Here is a 24,416-nt window from a genome sequence, read left to right as displayed (position 1 = left end):
TACTCCGAGTTTTTCCTCATTATTATGAAGGAGTAAGTCGACCGAGAAAGAATTTCATCTGCCGCGAACGCTATGAAAAATTGCACTATCTTGGTAGTATCGCAAGCCTCATACGCCTTTTTACCAAAAATTCCTGAATTGTGAAAAAATGATTCTAAAGTTTGAGGTAATTGATGCGTAGATATGTAAGCTTGCGTTGCAAACTCCAGGCACTAAAAATATATACGCGGTGATCCAGGGTTAAACGGTCAGACTGCAGGAGCCGAAACACCCCCAAACCCTCCCTTTAAATTGAGATTTCGATGTTTTTAGATCATTTACGAATTCAGGGCATATACGTACAGGGGAGCACGAATTTTCATGAGATTTGCCTCAACCGTTGTCAAAATTCAGGAAAACGATTTACTTTCCGAAATTTTGGGGGTACCGTAGCTCCGACTACTGGGGGCACTTTTGGAAAAAAACTTTATACAACAGCAAAGTCTTATTTTGACCCATAGAACACGCTCCTGCAGTCTGGACGTGTAACCCTGGATCACCCTGTATATTTGAAATGTTTTACAGTCTCTTGAAAACTCACCGAAATTTCAATTCTTTCAAAACGTGGAATTTTGTATCGCAACCCTAATTGCAGAGGGTTCTCGTTACATCGTCAAAAGCCAAAAAACCCTCACGTCGGTATCGATGGATCGATAGCTTTACAAATCGATAATCTTCGATTTTTTACGGAGCCCCAAACGAGCGATGATGAAACCGATGAATCGAACCTCGATTCGACTGCAATTGAGGGATCTTGTATCGCAACCCTGATAAGCGTGATATCGTCAAAATGTCAAAAAACCCTAAAGCTCCAATCGATGGATCCATAGCGTTACAAATCGATTCATCTTCGATTTTTTTTGCAGCTTCAAAGGAGCAATTCCTTCAAAACGTGGAATTTCGTATCGCAACCCTAATTGCAGAGGGTTCTCGTTATATCGTCAAAAGCCAAAAAACCCTCACGCCGGTATCGATGGATCGATAGCTTTACAAATCGATAATCTTCGATTTTTTGCGGGGCTCCAAACGAGCGATGAAAACCGATGAATCGAACCTCGATTTGACGGCAACTGAGGGATTTATCGGAAGTTCGGAACCCTGATAGCAGAGAATTCTCGTGAGATCGTCAAAAAGCCAAAAAACCTTCACGCTCACACACTGGAAAAAAAAAAACACATTGGATCTAGAGTCCAGACTCTTGAAAACATTGACAAGAAAACGGATTCTTGATTCAATCAGATTTAAGCTTAAATCAAGAACCCAGCCTCTTAATTTGAGCGGATCTCCTTTTGATTTAAGCTTAAATCTGATTGAATCAAGAATCCGTTTTCTTGTCAATGTTTTCAAGAGTCTGGACTCTAGATCCAATGTGTTTTTTTTCCAGTGCATCGGTGTATCGATAGCTTTACAAATCGATTCATCTTCGATTTTTTGCGGGGCTCCAAACGAGCGATGGAAACCGATGAATCGAGCCTCGATTCGACCGCGGGCGAGGGATCGCTTTGGCGACCATGACCGTGGCCGACAGCGACACGGGCGCGATCAGTGATCACAATGCGGATCGCGGAGCAATCAGCGAACTCGGAATCCGAATGGGAATCGGGTCTGATTCCGATTCTGATTTTGATAAGATCCCGGCTAATCCGCGCTAATCGATTGTGACTCACAATCAGGCCACCGATTTCCTGTCCATCACCAGCACGGGCCACCTCAGTCCACGCCTCCGTTCGCGTGCCCAACTTCACAGCCAGCTTTCTCGATAGTAACTTTGTTTTTTTTTGTTCTTTGTTTTTTTTTTTTTTTTACCTTATACCTCAATTTCCCTCGATTTTTTCCGGAATCAGGATTCGAAAGTTCGTGAACCGATACACAAGTAAATTTCCGCACTCCTTGTCCTATACTCGTGCTCGTAAACTAGGGTGGATAGTCCGGTGTCAGATCTCCCAAATGCGCTTAAAATCTTTTTGGGACTTTTCCTCTGATTTCCCTGAGTTTTCCGGGAATCACTAGATTTTAGAACCGGCTCTAGTATCTCTGTGCCAAGTTTCTACTTGCACTCGAAAATATAAGTGCATGGTACGCGTGTTCCAAGATGAGCCTGGAAGATCCTGTCTCGTCTAGTGAAATGGAGGATTGATAAAGGTATGTAGAATTTTTTTTTCTTGGATCGAAAGGCCTGATACTCTGAAAAAAAATCGGTTACATATTTTGCATGATCAAATATTTGGTCTGCTGAACTTATTTCAGATTGCATAACCGAAATTCGGTTCGACAGTTCAAACTATACATTTTTGGTTAGTTGGTTAATACATGTAGGTCAAACTTTTTTCACTCACAGTCATATCATATCCAAAGAAACCCAACCCATCTGTCACTTCTGCAATTCATCACCTCTAACCATCAAACACATACTTATGGACTGCTTTTCCCTCCGATATCTCCAATCACAGATCTACTCCCCTACAATCAACAGAAATACCAACCCTCTTACATGCGATGAACCCAATATTACCACCAAAATTCTAAAACTCTTCACCTCTCTTAATTTAAAAATCTAAATTTTCGTTTATACTCCCATTTTCAAAATTATCTGTAAAGACGTTAATAGCCTGAGACGCTGAATGTCTTAAAATTATAATAACTAACTAACTTATTTACCTAGGTGCCTTCGTTATACATAATCAAATTTTCGATACTTATAAGTTATAATCGAACTTTTTCCCCAGTACACGCGAAGCAAGTGCTATGAGATGCAAAAGATGCGTCAACAATAAAAAGTTACATTCAGCATCAAACGTGATTTTTTAACCTTAGTGGAATTTTGAATTTTTGACTTTAGTGAAGCAAGCGGCTCCATGCCAACTGAATTTCATTTTCATTTTGTATTCACGGAAAAAGAAGTTCTATTAGTATCGAACAGCCACGTTTTCCGGTTGATGTGACTGAAATTTTTGGTTATAGGAACCGAGTTTTGATTCAGCTAGCTGAAAGTCGGTTCCCACGACCAAAAACTTCGGTTACTTGAGCTTCTAATGATGTTCTCTGGGGCTTTTTAAGCACGGAAAGTTTCTCAAATAGAACTTCCATTGTACCAGTTTCAAAAAAAGCAAGGCTGAAAGGTGAATATTTCGGCATTTTCACACGCATTTTCTATGAAAATGTTGATGCACGCTGTCATACCACGCGGAGGAATTTGCTTATTTTTGCGTGTCTTATACCTTGCCAGAAGAAAAAAAAAGGTTCTTTTCGGTTGTCAATCTGGTGTTTGAAATGTTATATTTCTAATAGATACCGATTATAACAGTGCTGAGAAATCCATTTTTCACCTTAGTCTGTACTCAAGAAGTCATAGAGAAAATCGTATAAAATTAGAACGAAATTTAGCCGGTGCACAGTGGACCGAATCAATAGGAGTCGGACAAAATCTGGAAACTTTGAAAGCTTATATTTTCGGAAATATGAGAGAAAAAAAATTGAAAGTGGTTTCATTGGATTTTTCGTGAAATTTCCTTTGAATTTTGAAAAAAATTGAATATGTGACGGAATAAACATTAAAATCTGAAATATTAGCCAAAAATGTCTTGTCCGACCTCTTCTATTCGCTCGTTTCACTGTGCGGCGCCAAATACCTTGGTTCCACGTGCAAAATCCTTTTCATACAAGGGATACATCTCTAACTATCTACATAGTAATTCATTTCAATAATAATTTCCCAATGAGGGAAGCCCCTTCAATGATCAATAGGTAGGCAACTTACAAAACACGCCAATGCGGTAGCAATACATTTAATATTCATATGACAATTAATTGCAACCGGCGCTACTCTGATCATTGTTGAGCCACTGAGCGATGCCACTCCCAATGAGGAAGCCCCTTCAATGATCAATAGGTAGGCAACTTACAAAACACGCAATGCAGTAGCAATACAGTTAATATTCATATGACAATTAATTGCAACCGGCGCTACTCTGATCATTGTTGAGCCACTGAGCGATGTTACGATTGAAAGTAATTTTGAATGTTTTATAATTGGATGCCACAAGGGATCGTGAATCAAGGAAATTTTTAGAAAATTACACAACAGATAAAGAATAACAAGATATCAGCAACGTTAGCAAACAAGATATCGCTGGCCGAAGTACGGAACCACGAATATCCTATGCCGTATTTCAAAATATCCGAGCTCCTTGAAATTATCGAAAAGAAACTTGAAATTTACACAGAATATGCTGCTAAGAAGAAGAGGATAAATCAAAAAAGTTTTCAAGGAATTTGATAAACTAGTTTGCCGAAGAAAAAATACGGTATGACAGGAAGTCTGCTACGTCGCATACAGATATACGTGGTTTCGCGCTACGGTCATCAATACGTGGTTTTCAGATTTAGCCATCAAGGTAATATACCACCACATATTCCATTCCGACCGGCTGCAGTTACATATTCGACCGTCCCGTTAATCGATTTTGGGGTTGATTATACAATTCGCCGACCGCTCTGTCCACATCCACAATTCCACACCTGACCCCGATCAATTAGCACCTGTGCTTGCAATTACCCCAATTCTCAATGAAAGTGGTCTAGCTTGGAAGGATCTAGGCCGTCTAGGCGGAAGAAATATCTGCAAGCCGTTATGGACTTTCTTAATGTTATCCAACTGTAGTAGAGGCTCGAATATCCGCGGTTTTTACGGTGGCTGTGGCCCAAAAACGCTGAAATTATCCGTCGCTAACTTCTAGAAAAATTCTTTCCAGAAATGTACTGAAAACAATCGCAAAAACGTCAACTGCGTTCGATTTCTGAAATAAAAAAAATGGGGGTGCCATTTGAAAATTTCGATTTACAGGAGGGGCACCCCCCGCCCCGCGCCCCTCCCGCGGTTTGGGAAAATTTAAAATCCGTCAAAAGGTGTCCCCCACGATATTAACGAACACGTTTTTTACCGTTTTTCGAAATTCCAACCCGTTCGCCGGATATTCCAGGTGGCTCCTTTCTTCGTGAGACACCCTGTATTATTTTGACTTAAAGCGCGTTTCTTGTCAACAATTTTTTTAAAATTAAATCCGTGCGGATTTATCTTAAGGTCAGTTTTTTTAGTTAAAAAAAAACGTTGTTTTGGTATCGTTAAGTTCAAGTAAAAAACCGATGACAAAACAACGTTTCTTTAACCCCCAAAAAAATGACTTGAAGTTAAATCCGTACGGATTAAACCCCAAAAAACCAAATTTTTCCGACAAGAAACGACGCCTTAAGTCAAAATAATATCTCAAGAGAAAAATTGTCATTGTGATGTTTGGCAAAATAACTTCTTTGAAGTAAAATTCATCAATTTTTAACCAATACTTACATTTCTGTCTACTATTTGATAAGTGAATAAATTCTTTTAAAATACAGCCTTTTCGATCCCTTTTCCTGGCCAAATAGCTCAGTTTCGGATTATTAGCAGCAACTCCGATGCCAATCACCGCAATAATCCAGCCTCTACCGTATGATACCGTATTAATAGGGATGCATTTTTAAAATTCAAAATTCGTTGGTTGCACAGGAAAAGCTACCGGCTAAAAATTCTCTGAGAGACAACTCTAACTTTCTTTTTTTATTCCAGCAGCGCGTTATAGCGCGGGTTTTTTAAGGAGCGATATTGAACGTGGAAACTCGGCGCACAATGGATAGAGTCAACGCGCGGAGGTCGGACAAAATTTAGAGACTTTAAAAGCTCATAACTCCGTCTATACAAAAAATTGAGGTTTTAAAGTGGCTCCATTGGTTTTCTCGTAAAATTTTCTTTAAATGCACCCCTTAAATTTAAAATTTGCCGAATTAAACATCAAAATTTTTTTAGTTTTAGTTAAAAATCTCATGTCCTACCTCTCCGATTGACTCAATCCACTGTGCGGCGTCCAGATCTTTACGTATTTAATTAATTGTTTTTGCCTCTGTCTGAGAGCTGAAATCAGTGGAACAAGAGTCGATACGAAACATACTCGTGGAATTGATTGAAGTGTGCTCGGAAAAAAATGGGAATTCTGCAGTTGAGAGATTCAGCGTAAATACTATGAGAGTGGAGCGAAAATGTATGAGAACTGACCACAATGAAACTATTGCATGTCACGAAGGCAAATCATGCGGCCGGCAAAAGCAGAAACGAAAGTGCTGAAAGGTCTAGCAATCAAAATAAACACCATAAACAGGAACTTTTTAGTTAACTTTTTTAATTGAATTTTTCACGCGAGAGAAGTGGTTGCCAATAACCATGATTCTCGTTTCAATTTGAATGTTATCGGGTAGGACCTCGTATTGAAACGCATACTCTATCGTCAATATTATACAGCCATTCAGCTAATTCATTATAGTCCAAATCTGAAATTTGAAGTTACACTGGAGCGAGGATGCGAATTTTCTGAGCAACTACCAAGCATTTTTAAGCATTTTTCCCGAAGAAACATACACAAAAACGAAAAGTCACGTCAAAATCATCTTAATTTTGGTTCTTTTATTTCAATTTTTATTTTGCATTCAAAAAATAAACTGTATTTGTGCAAAGATTTTAAGTAAGCTAATAATGATTTTACGTCACTCCTCACTAAAAGTAATTCCGAGCTTCTGCTAGATTTTTCAGAGGTTGAGAGAGGACGGGATCATAATTTGTGTTCACCCTTCAGTGTTGTTATCTTGCCCAGCCTACAACGGAGAGCGATATTTTATTTTTATCTGGCAGGGCATTTATTCTGGAGAAAACCGTAGAGTTTTCCCCATAAAAATACTAGGGAGCTATGTCCCCTGGCCGCTACGCGGCCCATCCCCCACAAGGCGCTTCGCGCTCTCTTAGGCCCGCTTCGACATATGAACAACCAAAAAAAATGAAAAGATTTTCATACTCAACTCTCATTTGTCCAATCTCCTTCTGGCTGGGAGCGATTGGACCAATAAGAATCGAATGACAAAATCGGCATTTATCTCGAAACTTCACGGCAATACTGAAACGAAATAGAACGGAGCCTTTCGTCGCTCTTGAATAGTTTGTAGCAATGGAGCATACCTTCGATTCACTTACCCTACTAACAGACCAAGCTTCAATATTTCCCGCTTTGTTCAATTTTCCGCCAGATTTGAAATTCTCGCCATTTTTCATAAGCGGAATTTCAAATTTTGCCCCCTCTCTAAGGTCTCTCGTCTACCCTTATAGGTATACAAAAACCTGGGTCCTATTTTCAAATTCTGATTAGAGCGGGCTCATCTAGGGCCTATCACCTGTCGATAACCGCAAAAATCATGGAAATCGGCCCGGTAGAACGCTCAAACGAACTATGACAAAAAACATACATTTACATTGTTTAAATGGGAAAATTCGCAACTTTACCACGTAATATAAAAAAATCGGGATCATATCTTGAAAATCTGAATAATGCGGGCTCATCTAAAGACAATTGCCCGTCGATAGCCGAAAAAATCATGAAAATCGCCCCCGTAGAACGCTGGCACTAATCGTTACCATTTACGCAAAACTAGGTCTCGGAGCTTATAGTATAGATAATCTTTTCAATGGTTTAAACTAATTTTTTGTTCAAATATTTGCATTTTTATAATCCTATTTTTATAATCCTTCCTCCAAGTGTTTGCGTCAAGCTCCACTATACTCTGGTATCAATTCGATTCCAATATTTCGTGGACTCTGGTTCCTTTATCCGTTGGCAGTCACATATTTAATTACTCAAAATAAAATTTACAAATTTTTAAATGAATCGATAAAGAACTGACTAACTAAAATTTACAACATTTTATTATTAATGCGATGTGATTTGATAATTTTTTAAATTTAATTCCTTTTTTCAGCCGGATTCATTGCAGGCTGTTGAAAGAACAGACGGAATCATGAAGCTGTTGCCACAAAATGGAACTCTCCATCAGATTCTTGCAAGTATTGCAGGTAAGAATTCCATTTGTCCCCGACTTTGTCTTAGCGAGCACGTTTTGCCAAGTCTTGATCTGAAGATTTTAAAATAAAATCATTGAAGTCTCTATACAAATGGCTTTCATATAGTAACTAAACCTTCAAATAAGTGCCCCTTTTTTTCTATGCAGGAAAAAATTCCTGGGTCCTATATATTGACATCGTTATGGACTGGATGCCTCATGCTCAACAAGTTGATCAAAAATAATCATTTGAGGGCTTGGAGGACGAAGTGCACAAGTGCGGTTTTAAAAAAAAAAAATCGCGAAATATTAATGAGTTCAAGTAAAACCAGTCTGAATGCACATTCTCTGTAAAATTTGCTCTCAAACTCCAAGTTTTAAGCATCATAAAAGTCAGTTTGAACTTTCTTTCCGCCTTAAGGATCCATGTAATTTCGAAACTTCAAACACGTATTTCTCGAAACAGAAAAAACTGCACTTACCTATGCGCCCTGTCCTCCTACTCCTCTAAGCCCCTCATTTCTGCTCGAGAAGTATCGTTGACCTCCGAATTTAACTTTTGTCTTGTTCGATTACACTGCTTAGATTGATAGTGCAGGCCTCTAAAATGTATTGTCTCTGATGTAGATGGACTTCTCTTGTAAGAATTTTCCAATAATGAAGTTCATTCAAAATATTTTGATCTCATCGATGCAACGCGGCATCTCGGAGAGAACTTTATGCCTAGGGCAAAAACATCCGGATCTGTATAACGTGATGATGTTTATTGAAAAATAAAAATAGCCATGAAAATAAAGCATTGTTCTGATCGCTAATTACTGTGTTCATGACAGGGTATGATTCATCGCTTAAAGGGCTCTCGATGACTAAATTATTAGAAAGCCCTCAGAAACAGACAAATTTCACATAGATTTCTAAAATTTAAACGGTAAATACCTATGTGGTTCGCCTTTCTGTAGTTCCTCGTCTTCTTTCTCCTCTTCTCATCCTTCTTTTTCTTCTCTTTCTTCTCCCATTCTTTTACCTCTTCCTCCTCTTTACTTCCATTATTTTCTCCATCATCTCCCTATTTTTCTTATTCTCCTTCTTCCGATTTTCCATGACCCTCTATCTTACATGCTATACATTTTGCAGTAAAGAACTATTATACCTGACTAATTTTAGAAACAACGTCTCATACGCTGCGTATCATAAGTTTTCTCACACCGATAAGTGCTTCTGCAGATGAGCCAAAAATGTGGTTCCTGGCATTGTTCATATTATATTGAAAGTCTTGAGCTATTGCATATATGTTCCTTTTGCAAAATTCTCAATGTGGATACCTATGTAGTTTGCGCTCTTATCCAATTGAATTTCATTCTGCATTTAGGAACTACGATATCGACGATGACACTACCAGATCAAATATCCTCGTTTGCTGTGTTTAAAAATCTCCGCTCCCATTTTATTTTTTTGAATGAGACCAAACCAATATCATTCCTTCAAGTTTTCACCACGCACAGAGACGTAAAATCACGGAAATTTTCAAGAATTGACATTGCGTGGTTTTCCATTTAAAATTAAAGAATGACAGCTAGGAAGTGTGCAACTTCGCAAACAGGGCCTTCACCCGTCAGGGGTAGTTTCACTGTCGATATATAGCTCATTCAGAAAAGTATCTATTTTTTTTTTTTTTTTTTTTTTTTTAATTTTTTATTTATGAACAAAACTACAGAGTATTAATTGTTTTTACATTATAAGGTTAAAATATGATTAGTAAATGAATTTTTGAGTCTAACTTTAGACTCTAGCTTATAACTAAATTATATATACGTAGTATGTATAACTGTTAATTTAGTTGTTAGCAAAAACAAGTATCTATAAATCGTTACCTTCCGACCAAAGTATAACAAGCGCTATGCGACGTTTCAAAATTTCCGCCGCAATTTTATTATTTTACAGAGAAATTGTTGGTTGAATCTGTTTGAAAATTTCACTGAATTTTATCGGGAGCTTAAAGTAAATTCAGTGACATTTTCGGACAGCTTCGTTGAAAAATCTCTCTGCAAAAAAAAATAAAATTGCGGCGGAAATTTTGAAACGTCGCATGAAGCTTGTGATACTTTGGCCGGATAGTGACGATATATGCATAGGGACACTATAACGACACATCTCGTCGTTCCCCTCACGAAAGAACTTAACTACATTCCAATGTTGCCAAATATTCCCTCGCAAATTGCACCTTTGCTTTACCAAGAGAATTCTGGGAATTTCTAACTGAAATTTCCACTGATTTTTCTCCGTATCTCATGCAAAAATCAGAAGAGTTTTGGACGGAAATTTTACGGGTATATTCTTGTAAAAAAATTCAATTGTTTGAGACAATTTTGCAACCTTGGGATGGAGTTACGTTCCTTCGTGCGGGAAACGACGATTTATGCCGTCGATAAAATACTCCAGAAAATGTAGTTCCTCTTTGCGAAATGTAGTCCAATTATTGCCGGACGTTGTCCAGGAGAGGTAAACACTGGATACACGTGCTTGAACTTGACATTCGTGATGTGTAAAAGGAGACTGGATCGGACAATATTGCCGTATCATCCCATGGCGGTGGTCCGCAGCTAAATTGGGTCCGATGAATGCGAACGCACTTGCGATTATTAAAATTTGATTGTAGGGCTCAACCTGACCACTTTTATCGATTTAATGCAGGAAAACTCGAGGAGCACGACAATGTTTCAAAACGCTGCATGAGCTCACATACGTTGCCAAGCTTTATCTTCGGGAACATTTTTTATGGGAGAAAACCTGCAAATATGTTTCTTCTAATTTTTCACATATTTATTCGCAATATCGCGCCGCTTATAAAAAACGTAACGATAGTAACAGGCTTTTTACCCCGTCTTCCCCTCTCTCCTCTCGTGACGCACCTTTAAAGCAGGTCTGTGCCCATCTAAAGAAATTTTTAACGCAACCCTTGCTCCCCCTCAATGTAGAAAAATAACTGATAAACCTCGTTTTTTTCCCTTCCTGTGTTATATTTTTGAAAAAAAGAAAAGTAGCCAAAGAAAGTTAAATAAGTTGTCCAATTACGGAGACGAATGAAACGATGAACAAATTAACACTGAAGCAAAGTGAATAAAATAAAAATTAAAGAAACCAAAATAAGGTATGAAAGTAAAAAGCAAAGTATGAAAGAAAACTCTGTATTTAACCTGAAAGAAAAGTATATTTAAAAAAATGATCAAACTTTACGTGACGTGGTCCCTCCCCCCTCCCCCCTAAAAAAACACAGACGCAGACCCCTCTCAGAGTGTTCGTTCTTATGAACGGCTTCTGCTCCTTTGATATTAAGTATCTTTAAATGTGAACAGAAAATAATCAAAATTGAGGCGCTTAATACAGAGTTCCAACTCTGACAAACAACGTTTGTGTAGATAAAAGAAAAACTACACAGGGGGCGAAAAAGGATTCCTTTTCCGTCAAACACTCAATGTCGAAGAAATTCGACTGGGCACTTTTTATAAATGGGTGTATCGATTCCCCTCTGAAAAAAATTTATTCAAGAAAATCTGGCTGCGTTGGAAAGTCCATACGGCGTTTTTCCTCAACTCAGGAGCGCTATCAACATTATGGTCGGAGCGACAATGGGTCATGCGTAATGATCACGTTGGTGTTGCCGCAATAATGAGCACCTACGACATGCATTCCGCGAAAGAGTCGCAATTTTACTCCGTCCTTGCGCGCGGTTCCTGTAATGAGTGATTTTTCCAACAATGATCCGGAATCATTCCTAATAGTCGTTTTTACGACATGAATTTCATTCAATTGAAGCGATCATTTTTTCTCAAATTCAGCAGCTGTGCAATGCGCCGTAGGTGGATCGAATTCGTCATTTCGATGCGGATCAACTCCTCTCAGTCAAACATATTTTTTCCGAACTTAAGTCATGTAAATAGATGTTCAAGTAAAATTTTCTAATACTGTGAAGTAGGAGAAATGAAATAAAGATAAAAAAAAAAAAAAAAAAAAAAAAAAAATTCTCAAATTCAGCAGCTGTGCAATGCACCGTAGGTGGATCAAATTCGTCATTTCGATGCGGATCAACTCCTCTCAGTCAAACATGTTTCTTCCAAACATGTTATACTCTGACTTTTTGATTATGGGAAAAAAGAAAAGATCGATGGTTCACGGAAAAAATGAAATTGCTGATTTCACAAGTTTATGGTTAAAAATAGTGTCCGATATGTTTCAATGTAGATTTTATAAAAAAAAGTGATGCTAATTTAACCACAGTTTATTGTTAAAGGTACATTAGAAACATGTCGGACATATTTTTTAATAATTTAATTGTTAAATTAGCAATCCATTTTTTCCGTGATTCAAGTCGGGAAATGTTCGTTTTCATCGCAAAGTTTGAAAATTTTCGATTTTCGTAGTAGCAAAGACTGTCAGGTGTTTATTTTCAGGTGATCTACAAGAATCAAGCATCAAAACACGATCCTGTTACCAGCGCAACTGACCCATCACATACCATCCGTTCCGCGGGCTCAGAGGCTGGAAGTTCCGGGTGCTGTAGCCGTAGCTTACATTGCTCCGGGTGCTACGCCCGGAACTTTCGGCCTCTGAGACTGGAACGTGGCCGATTTGTTTATATAGCCCGTAAGTATAGTATCCCTGGTAAAAATCGGCAGTAGAATCTGTGTTCCAAAATACCATAGACCTACGGCCGGCTGTAAGATTTCCAATAGCTTCTATAGCCGGCTACACAATTTCTTATAGCCTTTTATAGCCCAATGGCGATTAAGCAACTCACAGCCAGGCGATAAAGTGTATGCTAAACGTCACTAATTACGGATGCTAGGACTTGGTGAGTTTTTGGACCACTGCTCTCTTTTTGGGCCGTAGTATCTTGATTTATTTTGCGAGGAAAGCTCCGTACTTTTGATGGACGCCTGCCATTCCTAATACATTAGAGCGCCTTCAGTTTCGTATGATATTGTGCAATACCTCTGGTGTGAAATAGTTGCTTCAAGCGCCGTGGCACGCTGCGGTGCGGCAGGCGGGCAGCCAGCGCGAAACGCGCATCGGCGCCTACAAACATAACAGGGATACTTCACGCGTTGCGCAATGCGTGAAGTATTCCTGTTAGGTTTGTAGGCGCCAGTGCGTCGCCGCTCCGCTATGTGTTAGGCTCTAATATTTAATCTGACGAAGTCAGCGTTATTCAACTCATGATTTTGAAATGTTTGCACATCCTGTTTGGATTTTTCTCGTTATGATTGATGAAAAAAAATATGTATTACAGGAAAATATAACGTGTGTTTAGTAAATATTAAGGTGGTTCCGTAGCAAACTTAATGATTTCCAAAGCACACGAATTTCTACACAATTTCTTATAGCCTTTTAAAATCGATGGCTAAAAAGCAACAGCCAGGCGATGAAGTGTAAAGCCCGGCTGCATAATTTTGTATCGCTTCGTATAGCCCGGCCGTATGATTTTCTCCGCACTCTACAGCCAGCTATATGATTTTCTGTAGCCTTCTTTAGCCGGCTATAAGAATTCCCATGGTATTTTGAAACGCAGTTCTTATCGCCAATTTTTACCAGGGATCCACAGCCGGAGTTTTTTCTTTCTTTTTTTTTCAGCGTAGATTAATCTAATTCCTGTATTTGATGATTTCAGCTGCCCTGGCAGGGTTCAACTCGGGGATGTGGCGCGTGTGGCCTTCGCTGGCGATCCCTCACCTGAAATCTTCGTCGTCCCCGTTTCAGGCATCGGACACGGAGCTATCCCTGATCGCGTCTCTGTCCTACTTCTCCTACTTTTTGAGTCCGTTCCTTTGCCGCTACCTCATCCGCTTCGGGAGGAAATTCTGCGTGGTCGTCTCTCTCCTCCTCTTCGGGGTCACCTGGTCGGCCGCCCTTGTCGCCAGCAACCCTTACGTCCTCTACGGGGCCAGCATCGCAGCAGGGTTCGGCAACGGCCTCTCTAGGTGATTCCTTTCTCTAAAAAATTGCATTGTTTTAATGGGAGAATTGGCAATTTTACCACGTAATATAGAAAAATTTGGATCATATTTTATAAATCTGAATTAAGCGGGCTCATCTAGGGACAATTGCCTGTCAATAGCCGCAAACATCATGAAAATCGACCCGGAACGCTGCGCTGGAACTAAGCGTTACCAGATACGCAAATTTAGAAGGTCTCTGAGCTCAAAAAATATAGTATGACCGTGTTTATGGTTACTTGGTGTTGAAGGTCCTGTGTCAGGAGAGTACGGACATGTAGAAATCGTCACCTTCCGGTCAAAGTATCACAAGCGCTGTACGACATTTTAAAATTTCCGCCGTCATTTGATTTTTTTACAGAGAAATTGTTGGTTGAATCTGTCCGATAATGTCACTGAATTTTCTTTGTGCTGCCGATAAAAGTCAGTGAAATTGTCAAACAGATCCAACCAACAGTTTCTCTGTAGAAAAAATCGAATGGCGGCGAAAATTCTGAAACGTCGCATGGCGCTTAAGATACTTTGGCCGGAAGGTGACGATTCTAATCTTGTGCAGTCCGTTTTACATTGTAACAATTTTTTTTTTTATTTTTTTTTAATTTTTTATTTATGAACAAAACTACAGAGTATTAATTGTTTTTACATTATAAGGTTAAAATATGATTAGTAAATGAACTTTGAACTTTTGAGTCTAGCTTAATATTAGACTCTAATTTATAACTAAATTATATATACGTACTATGTATAATTGTTAATTTAGTTGTTTGTTCCTCCCCCTACGCCAGTGTCAAAAGATGAAAAGCTGACAAATTCAAGGAAATGTTGAATGTTGCATTTGGTCTGACGTTGGTGGGCAGGACAAACAATAGCTGGATTTTTAGATATATGTAAGTTGAATAACAAATTTTAGCACTCTAACACGATTCTTGCGACGGAAATCGCTGAAAGTAACTCCCATCCTAGATTTTAACGTTTTTCGATGCATAAAATCAAACTAATAATAAATATGCTGTTCCAGTATCATCGTGCCGATTTACATCTCCGAGATAGCGTCCCCCTCTATCAGAGGCGCTTTGGTGACGGGGTACTCGCTGACCTTCACATCGGGACAAATCTTCACCGCGGCTGCGGGGATCGAACTCCGATACCATTCGCTGAATTTGGCCGGGTTGGCTTTCTCGGTCTTCTCATTCGTGCTCGCCACCGTGTTCGTGCGAGAAACGCCCCAACATCATCTCATTGTCGGCGATGATGCTGCAGCCAAGGAGACTCACAGGTATGCTTAAGTTTTTAAAATCAAATCAAATACTTAGGTATTAGCCGATTTTCCCTACAACACCATATCCAGGCCATGCTGTAATAAAAAACAATGTGCAAGAGGGTATTTTTTATTAATAACAATTTTATCTTAACATGGTGAAAAACGTCACGGCGCCTTCAACATTGTAGGTATGCTTCAAACGCTACACCGTTACACATACTTTCCGTTGTGCAAATTGCCTACACCGCGCCTGCTGGGGTGTACACCGTCCGATGGCCTCGATAGCCCTTGTCTGCACATCTGCACCATGGTACCAACATTGTTGTTTTTAGCAGAGAAGACACCTGTGGGCTGATTATTGAAATTGATAGAAAGAGCGATGGGCAAAGCGATGGACAAAGCGATAGACAAAGAAGACATAAGGAGTATGAAGCGATCCTATTGGTTTAAATGGGTGACAGTTATAGATTAAGGTGGTTTATAGACTAACCATAGGGTTTCTCGTGGGGTGCCGTAAGTTAGTCTATTACCTACCTCCTTTGTCCATTGCAGCCACCCGCTTCTCGGCTTCTACCAATACTGCGAAGGAAGAACTCCGTATGAGCCCTCAGACGTTGCGAAATTTCCTTCGATAAAATACGAATTTATTGGAAAAGTCATGAATATTTTCCCCCAAATTTTCAGACAATTTTGTTCGCGATTTAATCTAAAACATCTGAAAATCTCAAGGAAAAACCTGCATGACTTCCTTTCAAAATAAACATTTTATCGGAGGTTTGGCAACCCTCGAATGTCCATACGGCGTTCTTCCTTAGCACGGCAGAATAGGATCCCTCCATATCCCTTTGTCTTTTTTGTCTATACTTTTGTCTACCAATTTCAACCGTAGAGAACAAAAGGAGGTGTTTGCATTTCGGGCATCTTGGATTTTTTTGATGACGTGGGTCGGTACAGCGACTTTTATCATCAATTTTCTCGGAAATGGTGTAATTTATGGAAAAAAGTCATTCCATAAAAAGTGCTTGAAATCATATCATGAGTTGATTTAAGACAAAAAATGGGACATTATGGTTCGTTTTCCATACCTCGAATTCTGGATTTCGCTGGCCAGGTTGTACCGACCTACGTCACAGGGCAAACAAACCTCAAGATGCAAACACCTCCTTCCTTTTCTCTATGAAATTCAACAATCAGCTCGCACGGTAGAGATTCTTAGAGTACCTGTTAGGGAGAGTACTCGACAGATCGTTCATGGAGGACTTAGGCCCAAAAGTGCAGCCACCCTTCTAACCAACTTCTAACGCACAAAATTTCACTGCCAGTCTGCAGATTCCAATTCTAACCCAGATGGCCAAGAATGTACAGAAATGAGCGTTCTTCCGCGAATTGAGTAAATTATTCAAAAACTGAGCAAACACGTGCTAATAAAGGACGGTCGTAACAATAGTATCAGAAATCGCTCTGGATAAGTTGAAATTCATAGGTTGGATGCCTTTTCGGCCCTAACTTTATTCGCGGAGGCATCGTGAAGGCCTGATGGACTTCGGAGTTTCAGATCTGTCGGTGCTCTCCCATACAGGTACTCTAGGGATTCTCCTCGTCCCTTGGCCGATGTCTGAGCCTTAACTGCCCTTGTTCCAGGTACTTCCACAGCAACGCGAGCTCCTCCCTCGAGGCGAAAGACGGCGCAGATCAAGACCTGGAGGAGATGAAGAAGAAGATCCTGGCGGAGATGTCCTCCCAGAGCTCCTTCAGCGAGCTCTTCCAGACTCGCGGCTCCCGGCGGGCCGTCCTCATCATCTGCCTCGTCTCCTGCTTCCAGATGCTGGCCGGCATCTCCTCCATCGTCTCCTTCTCCTCCATCACCCTCCCGCCCACGCACTCCTACCTCACCGTCGACCTCACCGTCCTCCTATGCCTGGTCCTGGGTGTCACCTCCAACTCCATCGGCTCCTACCTCATCGACCTCGTCGGCCGGCGCATCCTCCTCGCCGTCTCCAGTTTCCTCGGCTCCGTCATCACCCTCGCCCTCGCCGTCTTCTACTTCCTCTACGACAAGGACACCCCCCCGGCGACGTCGTCTACCTCCCCTACGCTCTCACCATGGCCTACTTCTTCGTCTTCTACCTCGGCATGGGCATCGTCCGCCCCGTCTTCATCGGCGAGCTCTTCCCGACCAACGTCAAGGTCCACGCTTCCATGATCTCGATCCTGTGCATATCCGCCGCCTCCTTCCTGGTCAATTTCATCTACTTGCAAGTCAGTAATCTGGTGGGCGTCTACGCTATGTTCCTCGTTTTTACTCTCAGTAATATTTGTAATTTCGTGTCGGCTCTGTACATCGTCGTCGAGACGAAAGGGAAGACTCTGTTCGAGATACAAGAGTACTTTAAGGGTTTTTAGAGCTCGGATATTTTAAGTTTTACGCGAAATTGACTCGGCTCAACTCTACGGAAACGAATTTGATGCATTCATTTCTGAAGACGAGTATTCCAATTTCCAACGTTTCAAATGTACAGATGGGCATTTTTGTTTTATCGAATGGAATGCCAATTCCAGTGGCGTGGCGTGAATTGCGATAAATCGATTGTTATGCCATTTAAACCTATGAAAAAAGATCGATTATCAGGGTGTTCGCAGCGAACACCTTAGTAATCGATTCTTTACCATAGTTTCAAATGGCGAGATATCGATAATCGATTATTCACGCCACGCCACTGGCCAATTCATGCCATACCTCGAACAATTCGGTAAATTTTCCTCTTTTTGGAAAAATATCTTGTAAACATCGAGGAATTCTTTGCAGAAACAACGTATACGAGTAAACTTTCCAACACTGCTCAGATTGTGCAGTCAAGTATAAAATTTTACAGCTGAATAATTTAAAGCCCAACTAGAATTTTTCGCCTCAAATTTTCCGTAATTTCACCTTTTTTGATATAAAAATGAAGAGCACATGTATTTCTTCGTTTTTTTTTTATATTCGAGATTGCACACATCTGAGAAGCACTAAGTACTTTTATACGCTACTTCTATGACGAATAACTTAAAGTGGAAATTTGGAACGCTGCAACTGGAATAGTTGTCTTGAGAAATGAACCATCGATATCTTAAGCTGTCTTCACACAATCGAACCCAGATTTTCAAAATAGGCGATAGGTGCCGTTGCCAACCCTCTCTCATTGGTCAGCGATGCGAGTTCGGTACATACTTTGAAAACCTCTATTTGATTGTGCGCCGTAGACTATAGAGACCTCACACCGGCTATCCAAGTGATGTAAACGGAAGGAGCAAAGAGGTCACTTTCGGGAGTTTAACATATTCTCAAGCCATCGTCATACAGCCAATTCGAGACTTTCAAAATCTGTGATCGGTGCAATTGTTGACTGATGAAAAAATGCACCGCTTTGGAGTGTTTTAACGAATAATGCATTCAAGGCATATCATAAATTGGATGTATTCAACTAGAATTAGTTTAACTGTGCATCATGTTGCCCTCTCATATTTTGCTCTTTAGACAAAGGACTAAACAAAAAACGCATTGAAACTTTCTGTGAATTTCTCCTAGATTCTGAAAAATATACTCTCGAAATTGCAAATAAAAATGTTGTTCGGTTCTCTGCCAAAAAAATCAACAAATAGAGTATGAGAGAGAATTAGACAACGTATGATGCACAGTGGCGTGGCGTGCTTTGCAATATATCGATTGTTATGCCATTTAAAGATATGGAAAAGGATCGATAAACAGGGTGTTCGCAGCGAACACCTTAATAATCGATTTTTTACCATAGGTTTAAATGGCATAACAATCGATACATCGCAATTCACGCCACGCCACTGATGATGCAATTAAGCTGATTCTGGTCAAATATGTCTAATCATACTGATCCACATGAACATATTCCTGAAAAAAAAAGTACTGGGAAAAAAATTCAGAGCATCTAGCAGCTTATCCTATTCAAGAACCGCATGTTTGCTGGTTGGAGACAGCTCGCGCAGTATCTTTCATCGCTCAGTGATAACGGATGAATGTCGTACATAATGAGCAATTCGTAAAAAAAGTTTGTCAAATTGGATCATGTTTGTTGAGCAAATACATGAGTCATCAATCATCATTGAGCAAACGTTCACGTTGATTCCCGAAAGTGACTTTCGAGGTGTTAACTTATTAAACTGTGGTTATTTTTCTCCGGCTGTATATTAGTTTTTTGACTGCTAGGTTACGAAGTCCTTCACGGCACTCATGGAAGAGGAAATTGGGCGTTTAAGGTGGGATTCTTGGAAAACTATCGGTCTCAATTACTTAAAATTAATGAGTCTGATCGCCAGGGCTATGTTTGAGCAGTGTGCGTTCAACCATCAACCTACTTATAGATGTCTAGTGTATTTTTATGAGGTAAACAGATTTGTTTGAAACAAAAATAGATAAGTTGCTTTGTGTCATATAATCTTATTTTTTTGGTTGAATCAAGGAAAAATAGTTGGATCCATCAAATTTTCAAATTTTCGTCCGTTCAATATCAATGGGGTTGTTGCCATAAACACAGTGAATAACGTCATTCATCGTGGATGTGCCTTCAGTGATTTTTTCCACCTTGAGTTTATCAATTTTGAAGCTCTATACTTGATTTGGTTGCTCTACGTACATCACGGGTAAATTCAAGGTGGATAAAGCCAGGCGCACGACCGAAATAATGACACCAATCACTTTATTAGGATGACGATATCTCTATTAATATAGGGCGGTAGAAAATCAGTGTTTAGAAAATCTAAATATATTTTATGATCTATAAGTTTCAACCATGAAAATACCATTTTATGACCAGCGTAATCAATCCAAGGAAAGGGTCGAAGAGGCATTATGACAGCCACATACGAAGCGTTCAATCAAGAACGATTGATAATAAATGCTTAGAAAGGCTTATCCAAAAAACTGATATAAATTCCGATGCTGGAAAGTTTGTTGAAACCTTCTGACAGGGTGTATATTATTTTTAATTATTTTTTGGAGATATGAAAAGTACTACATCTAAGATGTTCCTCACTGGAATACAATGGAACCACGCTTTTGAACAATTTGAAAATTTGAATTATAGCCCAACTCTCTCGGGAAGAAAGGGCATCGGCGGATTCAGCAATTTGGCAACATTGTTTTTCTCCATTTAAACCCATGGGAATGTATCGATTCTTGGAGGGGCCAGGTGCCCCGACAAGAATCGATTATTTAATATATATTTAAATGGAGGAAATCGATGTTGCCAAATTGCTGGATCCGTCTCTGGAAAAGGGTGTAGGTACAAAGAATAAGCCATTCATGGTACTGAAAGATATCTTAATCGACTTGGAAATAAGAAGTTAAGGCCGTTCGGGCAAAAAATTGCTTGCTTTTTCTTGTGTGTAAAAAGTCTTATCAGACGCCGTAACTTTCAATTTCACATTAATTTGGTATCTATCTAAGTCCCATGAGTTCAATTTCTATATCGACACCCTTTTTGTCCTGTGAGCGTTCAACAATTAAAATTTCCACATTTTTGAAAACAAGATTTTCATCGTACAAGATAGAAAAGTTTGGAGAATTATCGGAAATTTTTCGGATTTCGAAAGACTAAAAAATAAGCTACGCCTTGCCTTGCGGGTCTCATCGCAACTACTTTTTTCATAATTTGGCAATTTGATGGTTATTGTGTTTCTTCGACCCTTTCAATGTATATATGTGTGATTCGTCAAACTCCACAAAGCAGCGAGCATATAAAAAGGGAGGGTTTCTAGTGAATTTCAGTAAATATAGACTCTAACACGCTTGTAATTCCTCCTTGATCAAACTGCACTGTTACTGCATCTAACGAGTTTCTCCAACGATAATACCTCGAGCATGTGCAATTCCAGATGATTAATTAGAGCAGCTGCCTTCTGGCTTCGATTCCGATTTACCGGTCATCAAAGTGACCATTGGCCACCTCGAGAGGGCAATCATGAGTTGCCTGATGAGTAGAGTGAGCCCGCTGTACAGCTGTGGGGTATTCAATGTTTAACAACATTAGTGAGTGGATGTGTCTCTGACTCATACATGAACTCTCAATTGAACGTATTTCTGTCAAACAGAACTAGGTGCATTAAGACATGAGCCCTGACACCTATAAGGATATATGCATAACAGGGCTCACGTCATAATGCACATAGTTCTGTTTGGCAGAAATACGTCCAATTCGAACACTCTCTAATCAGAGCAGAGGGAATTCCATCAAATATTGAGCGACTTAAAATCTCCCGGGATCTATCAGAAGTTTTTTGTGGACAATCTAAGTATATTTTTCGAAATATTTGTCAAATTTCATTCAATTTTGAACGTTTTTTGAATTTTATTTGGACTACTTTTGACTACTTAAGAAGATTCACAGGAGCTCATATGAAGTGGATACTTGTCTAAGAGTATTATTTTGCAAAAGAGTATTTTTTTACTTTTTCAAAAGGTGTAGCCAACATATCCTTTTTAAAAAAATACTGGAAAACACGCTCGTTCTCTAATCAATGAGGTGAAATCATTGCCAAATTTTTAAACCAAGTAAGGGAAATTGCTGGTTTGGGGACTGGGCACATCACTTGAAGATTTTACTTCCTATAGGAGATAGCATGCATGAGCCGAAATACAACAACCTATCGTATGGGCATTTTACTGAGAATGCAACGGTAAATGTAGGACATTTTCAGAATCAACTCATTAGGAGCAAATTGATTTTTTCAGTGAGACGATTAAAAACAAGAAGGCCTTACAGTTGGATGATTCTCTCAGAGCAACTGAATTTTCTCAATCAGCTTTTATTCGGTGATGACTGCATAGGCGGATCCAGCAATTTGGCAACACCGGATTTCCTCCATTTAAACCTATGTTAAATATCGATTCTTGTCGGAGCACCTGGCCCCTACGGGAATCGATAAATTTCCATAGGCTTAAATGGAAAAAAACGATGTTGCCAATTTCTGGATCCGCCAGTGGCGATGAGCTCAGAATAGAGGCAACATCGTACTTTCCCGAACGAGGTAACGTGCATCTTCAAATGAAGGTTGCAAAGTTTACTTTCACGATTCACTTTTTCGCACGAAAACTACAACGCGATTTCTGTCCGAAATTTCGCTGATTTTTGACAATCATCCGCGGATAAATCTGTGAAATTTTCAATAGAGTATGCTAAAAGTTTCGGGGTGAAAAAATTAATTGTGAGTGGAAATTTTTGCAACATTGAATGTCAGTCACGTTGTTTCGCCTAATGTAAAATATGGCGCTGATCTCTCACAGGGCGTGAGAATACCTTCTCCACGGCCCGTTTTGATTTCTTCCGGGTAGCAAATTTGACTTTTTGGACCTCAATATCAATTGAATATTAATTAACATGAATTCAGCATAAATTCAGTATAAGTGAACTTCAAAATTTGCTTGTGTGTTGTTTTTGGGGATTTTCTAGTTATCTGCCGTGTGTGCATTCTACCCCGTTGAAGAAACATCTAATGACCTCATATTTTCGTACGGGGAAAGTTCATTTGTTTATGCGTCCTAGCTGAGGTATATGTTGACCGAGTTAAGCAGAAAGGAACCAAACTAAATCAGCTGCCAAATTTCATTTTTTACATGAAAACGGTTGTGCAAATTTCGGTGAATTTTCTGCATAGCACGAAGCAAATTAATTACTCTCTAAAATTTTTACAGGAATCCGCATAAAAGTTCTCTCGTAAAACACTAAATCGCTGGCAATAGCTGATGTGGCTTGGTTCCTTTCTGCTTTACGCGGTCCTGTAGGTATTCTTCTATGTGCGAGTCCAGGGAAGATTAAAAATATATAAAAGAATAATAGAAAAAAATCTTCATGGAAAATTGGTTAGCATGACGCAATACTTTAGTTACAACTTTTCTGACTTTGAGTTTATTCTACATATTTATTCTTTAAGCAATTTCCCTATTGACACGAGAGATATTTTACAGACATTTTAACGTGACAGTTTTTTGCAACAAATTGTGACAATGTTGTGGGAATGAATCCACCAATGCCGCAAATATTTATTTCAGCATTTTAGTTTCTGAGAATGGCCTGGCTAATATTTTTATTTGTCAATACAACCACTTTCACAAGAATCTTACTATGTGGTTTTAATCCTGTCAGATGACGTTTTCAATTGACAGTATAGTTAGAATTCATGTTCGATACTCCACCTGATCAATTTTCCGATGAAACCAGGCATTTAAGTTAAGGTTAGTTAGTTTTACATACCGTTCCTCCTCAGTGTCCTTTTTTATTGTGAGTTTCGTTCACGGGACCGTAAGAAAAAAGGCAAATCCGCAGGATCCAGCAATTTGGCAACACCGGATTTCCTCCATTTAAACCTATGTTAAATAATCGATTCTTGTCGGAGCACCTGGCCCCTCCAAGAATCGATACATTTCCATAGGTTTAAATGGAGGAAATCCGGTGTTGCCAAATACGTATCGCCAATGGAGCGCGAAAGTATGGCAGTTGTAATTTCCGCTTCTCGATAGACGTCTCAAGAAATGCAATCGATTCTGCAGTAATTTTGTTTCTTTTGACTTCGACTTTTGACACCATGTAGACTCATCGCCCACGGATTTGATTATCTGACATTCGTTTTTGTGATACTTAGAAAATTGCATAAATCGAAATTAGTTCCAGTTCTACCAAAAAATCCTGGACTTTCCACGATTGTGATTTTGAGCCCACCAAAAAAAAAAAAAAAACCAATAATTTTTCACATTTCTCAACGCATCCTCAAACGTAGATGTGACACCTTCCACTCTCGTAGGATGCCTTGAATAAGTTGAGTTGCCATCTCAGACTGTGATTGAATTTTATCCTTCTTAAATATTTTAATTTTATTTTAGATTTTTATGATTGTAAATGACTTTTTGTGTACTCATATTTTACTTAATCACCATAATAATCGAATTAAAAGGATGAATACGATTTTTAAAGTATTTTACAAAACAAATTATGTTGTTACTGTCCTTATGTTTTTCAAGCATACTGGCCAGTTTTGATTCGTAGCATATTTAAAACAACTTATCCATCACTTCACAGTCCTATGCCGAGTTATGATTGTTTTGTAAAATTGAATTACATTTCATTTTTAAAAAGTTAAGCTCTTACTCACCATGTGTATATTTGTATGTATCAGGCGTTCAAATGCCGTTTTATTTATTATTTTATCAC

At 39.2% G+C, this 24,416-nt stretch overlaps 1 protein-coding gene across 1 annotated transcript; it reads left to right on the top strand.

Annotated features, from left to right (window-relative positions):
* Positions 1 to 1,613: 1,613 nt before the first annotated feature.
* LOC109033813 (solute carrier family 2, facilitated glucose transporter member 6) lies at positions 1,614 to 23,232 on the top strand. Its single transcript, XM_019046591.2, has 5 exons — positions 1,614 to 2,181; positions 7,870 to 7,963; positions 13,616 to 13,925; positions 14,959 to 15,216; positions 16,843 to 23,232. Exons 2-5 carry the CDS (start codon positions 7,909 to 7,911, stop codon positions 17,402 to 17,404), a joined length of 1,185 nt encoding a protein of 394 aa, XP_018902136.2. The 5' UTR covers positions 1,614 to 2,181; positions 7,870 to 7,908; the 3' UTR covers positions 17,405 to 23,232.
* Positions 23,233 to 24,416: the final 1,184 nt, after the last annotated feature.

This window comes from Bemisia tabaci, chromosome 8, assembly GCF_918797505.1.
Source record: "Bemisia tabaci chromosome 8, PGI_BMITA_v3".
NCBI classification, from domain to species: domain Eukaryota; kingdom Metazoa; phylum Arthropoda; class Insecta; order Hemiptera; family Aleyrodidae; genus Bemisia; species Bemisia tabaci.
The sequence above is the reverse complement of the archived record's forward strand: the minus strand, read 5'-3'. Positions and strand labels throughout refer to the sequence as shown.

Coding starts and splice junctions, on each gene's coding strand:
- LOC109033813 (XM_019046591.2), top strand. CDS start 7,909: ATGAAGCTGTTGCCACAAAATGGAACTCTCCATCAGATTCTTGCAAGT. Junction 7,964..13,615: donor GATTCTTGCAAGTATTGCAG/GTAAGAATTCCA, acceptor TGATGATTTCAG/CTGCCCTGGCAGGGTTCAAC. Junction 13,926..14,958: donor TTCGGCAACGGCCTCTCTAG/GTGATTCCTTTC, acceptor ATGCTGTTCCAG/TATCATCGTGCCGATTTACA.